The 5,000-nt window shown below is 48.9% G+C and overlaps 2 protein-coding genes across 2 annotated transcripts in view; both read right to left on the bottom strand.

The window, feature by feature from the left end:
• The window catches only part of LOC308155107 (uncharacterized protein), a 52,273-nt gene extending 51,968 nt beyond the window's left edge, over positions 1 to 305 (bottom strand). Inside the window, exon 1 of the mRNA XM_080528350.1 lies at positions 184 to 305. Coding sequence (XP_080384476.1) covers positions 184 to 267 — 84 coding nt within the window. The 5' untranslated portion in view covers positions 268 to 305. The remainder of the gene's footprint in view (positions 1 to 183) is intronic.
• A 975-nt stretch (positions 306 to 1,280) lies between these two features.
• LOC308156013 (collagen alpha-1(V) chain-like) overlaps positions 1,281 to 5,000 on the bottom strand; it is a gene marked incomplete at both ends in the record, with an annotated part of 51,387 nt that continues 47,667 nt past the window's right edge. The window contains 2 exons of the mRNA XM_080529375.1: positions 1,281 to 1,880; positions 2,481 to 2,588. Coding sequence (XP_080385501.1) covers positions 1,281 to 1,880; positions 2,481 to 2,588 — 708 coding nt within the window. The remainder of the gene's footprint in view (positions 1,881 to 2,480; positions 2,589 to 5,000) is intronic.

The raw sequence follows: 5,000 nt of genomic DNA on the forward strand, positions 1-5,000 counted from the left end.
ACATATCTAGGAAAAGTCATGAAAGGAGGGTCCTGAAATTTGCAAAAATAGAACTTTTTTTTTTACTCACACGGGTCAAAATGACCCTCCATGGCTGATTAAGTGTTATGTCAAAATCACTAGGTAGATAATGCCATCCGTGGTGGTTGCCACGGTGGTTGTCACGGCGGTGGTCATGGTTACCTGTCCGTAGTACTCGTCCGTCTCGGCGGGCAGCACCTTGCCCTCCTGGTCGGTGTAGTCCAGGTCTCCGTAGGCGTCGTACATGTCCTTGTCCACCTCTCCGTAGTCGGTGATGGACTCCTCCTTGAACCCGTCCTGATCGGTGTAGTCTCCCTCGCCGGCCCCGCCGTGGCCCGTTCCCGTGGCGACGGAGCCCCCGGCCCCGGCGCTGGTAGAACCTCCCCCGACGCTGGAACTGGAAGACCCTCCTCCTCCTCCGACGGACACAGACGTGCTGCTGGAACCGCCCCCTCCACCGCCGGTACCACCGCTGCTGCTGCTGCTGCTGCCTCCACCTCCCTGACCATACTCCTCCCCGCCATAGGTCAGGTCATAACCCTCACCATAGTTATCATCGTAGGCTCCACCCACCTAAAGGAGAGAGAGGGAGGGAGGGAGGAAGGGAGGGGGGGCAGATGGCGTTTGAGTCTTGAGAGGCTATGTATTAACACTAGAACAGCCGTGCCTTTTTTACCTACTAAAAGAGGGTAACACCTCGGGGGTCATGACCCCCTCTTTACAATGCTCAAGCTGCTATTTACACTAGTTGGCCGTCTTGTAAATTAGCCTGCTTCCTACACTGAAAAACTGCAAAATAGCTTTATACTAGCTTGTCCTGATGTGATTTCGAAAATGTAAGGATACTGGTTGGTAGAACGCACATATCTAGGAAAAGTCATGAAAGGAGGATCCTGAAGTTTGATCGAGTGCAAAGATAGAACGTTTTTCTTTACTCACAGGGGTCAAATGACCCCGTGGCGGTTCTAGTGTTAAGACGTTTGGACACATACTGAGAAGGAAAGAGGACCCAAAACGACACCTGACATTATGCCTGGAAATCCATTTGGATACAATGTGACGGACACACGTACCGCAACAAAGACACGAGAGAACGGAGAGATTTCAATACGCATTACATCCGCACTTAACCTACCACATCACATGTGACAGGGTCTGGTGGAAAAAAACGTTTCGGTCGTTTACGCGACTTGAGAAATCGCATGTACATGTGGACCTTTTCTCCAGACCCTGTCACATATTCCTTTTTTTTTTTTACTTCAACTAACGGTATCACCTGAGGAACCTGTACGCCCCATCTCTCCCCCACTCCCACTGTTACGAGAACTCACAGAGGTCCTGTTGAGGGTGACTGAGGTGTGTGTCCCTGCTCCTCCGGTGCTGGTGATCCTCTTCTCCATCTCCGCCCCGGTGCCCAGGTCCACCTTGGAGGACAGGCCCAGGTCCAGCTCGGCCCCGGTACCGGTGCTGCTGATGGTGACTCTCCGGGAGGCGTCGGGTCCGGTGGTGGACTCGTCGTAGTAGCCGTTGTCGTAGTTGGTGGCGTAGGAGTCGTAGCTGTCGTAAGGGCTCTCCTCTCCGTACTCTTCCTCCGTTCCGGCAGCGTTAACAGCGCCGCCTCCGACGGCGGAGGAGGAGGAGGAGGAGCCAGCAGAGGAACCGGCAGAGGAACCGGCAGAGGAACCGGCAGAGGAACCGGCAGAGGAACCGGCAGAGGAACCAGCAGAGGCACTGGAAGAGCCGCCGCCGGTGGAGATGCCCGTCGAGATGGCGGTCAACACTTTGCCGTCAGCGGCGGCAGACCCGCCTGATGTTACCACCTCCTTCACCGTGGTGATCACACGACCGCTCTCTGGCACCTGGAGGGACGTCAACAACAACATCAACAACAACAACAACAACAACAACAACAACACGTTGGAGCCTACAGTACACACCTGCCTGGCACTCCCAACAATGTTGTGTCCATCTTTATTTTCACCAGTAAGCTTTTTATCGGAGAGATCACAACTCGTGAGCTTAGAATGAAAAGGTTCTGTCTCCGTTTAGGGTAGTTCAGAGATATTGAGCGTCAAAGTTTTGACATTCCATTATGTTTTGTGAGATGTGAACCTTTGTATTTTATGAATTACTAAGTCCAAAATGTCTACATTTTAAAAAATAACACCACACAGGCATTAATAAACACCTAATGGATCAGATTATGTAAAAAAAACTCAATTTTGACAAAAATGGAGATAGAACCTTAGAATTCTAACGTCACTATTACTGGCAACAACTGGTATTTAGGAAATTCTTCCAAGAAATTGGCCCGAAAAACTATATCGACCACAATCCCTAGCACCCAAGGGACAGGGGAAGAGGTGTGTGGGTAGAGCCACCATCTCGCATACAGGACGTCTATGGTTAGGTATGGATGTGTCTGAATATGGGGACAGAGACAGGGCGGCGGACGGTACCTTGACGTCTTCCGTGGCAGTTTCCGTGGTGGTTTCCGAATTCTCCAGCTTCCCATCCAGATCATCATAGTAAGGATACTCGTAGTAGTAGCTGTCCTCCTCTGTGTTCTACACATGGGAAAAACCAGACAGCCAAATGTTGATTAACATAACTGACGTCAATCGAAAAAAAACGATCGAGGATCCCCCAGATAAATCACGCCACTAAGTAAGTAAGCACAGTATAATTGACACAGTGATGTGTTTGGCATGGCTCTGGGATGACATGAACTCAAAGATAAATCCTCATCTTCTTTTGGCATCATCATCACTCTCGTTTTCGTTTCTGGGATAGTGATTTTGGATCAGGATTGTGGGAATCTTCGTGGTCGAAGGTTCGGCCCAGACCCTTATCACAAACACGACAGGAATGTCCGACCGAGGGCTGACCTCCCCCTGGCTCTTACGCCTCTACGACACTGTTCTCCTCTGTTGCTACTTAGTTAGTATTGGGTAATGAATGTCTTTCCGACTTGTCACAACTTTGACTTTGGTCAACACGGCGAACGTATGAACGTCCGGAGGCGTCAACGACCAATCGGTTCTGCAATGAAACGATAATAAAAACGGAGAACATTGTTTTTGGTGCTCATGAAAAAAAAACACTGAGGGCCAGTGTTAATAACCATATCAATTCAATACCAAAATCAGCCTAATCACCTAAACAAACATAGCAAGAATGCGAGATTTTATGCCTAAACAGGACCTAGAAAAGCTTATTCGTGCCTTTATCTCCAGCAAATTGGATTACTGTAATGGCTTATTTACAGGCCTGTCAAAGTGCTAGGGTTAGGGTTAGGGTTAGGGTGCTAAGAAAAACAAGGGAATTTAATCACATCACGCCAATTGTTCGGTCTGTGCACTGGCTCCCAATCAAGCAGAGAATTAACTTCAAAGCATTGCTGCTTGTGTACAAGTCTAAATGACCCAGAGCCCTATAAGGTCATCTGATGCTGGCTTATTAACCATTCCAAGAATTAAAACAATACAGAGAGGAGAGGCAGCTTTCTGTTACTATGCTACTTACAGCTGGAACAAACTCCCAGAAGATATTACAAACGCACAATCGCTAACCACTTTTACATCCAGGCTAAAAAACACTCTTGTTTTAACTGTTCTTTTTATTCGTTTTATTTGAACTGTTTGAACTTTTTATTAAGAACTGTTTTAAAAGTTTTAATTGTTTTTTACCGTGTCGACTTATTAAGACCATTTTAAATGTAATTTACTTTAAGGCACCATGTCTTTCAACGTCTTATGTAAAGCACTGTTGCCGTGTGTAGGAAAATGTGCTATACAAATAAACTTGACTTGACTTGACTTGACTTTTGACCCCCTCTCTAATCCTGTCTAATGTTTAACTGCCTGTCTAATCCTCACAGTAAACTGCCCCACCCTGTCGGAGGGGGGGGGGGGCTGATGTGACACTGTACTTTAGGGAGGCTTTGCCGCTGCTTTAGGCTCTGGGTTGCTGTCAGCTCTGCTCCTCATTGGAAACAGATAGATCATAAATCACTGACATACAAGTTTCACAAGTATGTGTTTGAGAACGGGAGCACTTCACACTGGTTTGGCTGTGGCTGTTCTCTCTGTGGCCTCTTTCACACCGGCAGTTCCGAACGCCGGTTCGAGCCCGCGTTCATACCAGTGTATCATTCGCCAGACATCGCCAACGTTCTGAGGTTTCGGCACGCGAACGCGAACCGGCGTTCGGAACTGCCGGTGTGTAAGCCCTATGTGTGGACGGACAGGCTTGACCTGGTTCTAGATAGCTGGGGACGGGGACAGGCTTGCCCTGGTTCTAGATAGCTGGGGACGACGACATACTTGCCCTGGTTCTAGATAGCTGGGGGGGGGGGGGACAGACAGGCTTGCCCTGGTTCTAGATAGCTGGGGGGGGGGGACGACAGACAGACAGACTTGCCCTGGTTCTAGATAGCTGGGGGGGGGGGACAGAGAGACTTGCCCTGGTTCTAGATAGCTGGGGGGGGGGGGGGGGGGACAGACAGACTTGCCCTGGTTCCAGATAGCTGGGGGGAGTGAGAGGACAGGCTTGCCCTGGTTCTAGCTGGGGGGGGGGTGATAGAACATTCGGGCGGTATAGTGGACACATTACACTTGCCGAGTTTCTGTTCGACTTAATCAGATGGTAATAGTAATGCGAAGATATGCATGTAACATTCTTTGACATGGATTCGACTTCTGCTTGGGGATCGCACCTGACCAGGGTGAAGAGAACTTAAACGACTTCACTTCAAGTCCACTTAAGTTCACAGGGGTGAGACAGTCCCCAGAGTCCAATTGTTCAAAACGTTTCATCTGGATGATCCGAATTATTTTCTCTGATCCAGCATCAGATGGAGCTGGCTGATTCCCCCCTATACGACTCAAAATCAGTCAGATAGATCTGATCCTGGATAGCAAAAAAACAATCAGGATCATTCTGCTCCAGATAAAACGCCTTGTTGAATCCATAAAGGA

Source organism: Nansenia antarctica (assembly GCF_963989245.1).
Source record: "Nansenia antarctica genome assembly, chromosome: 4".
Taxonomy (NCBI): Eukaryota; Metazoa; Chordata; class Actinopteri; order Argentiniformes; family Microstomatidae; genus Nansenia; species Nansenia antarctica.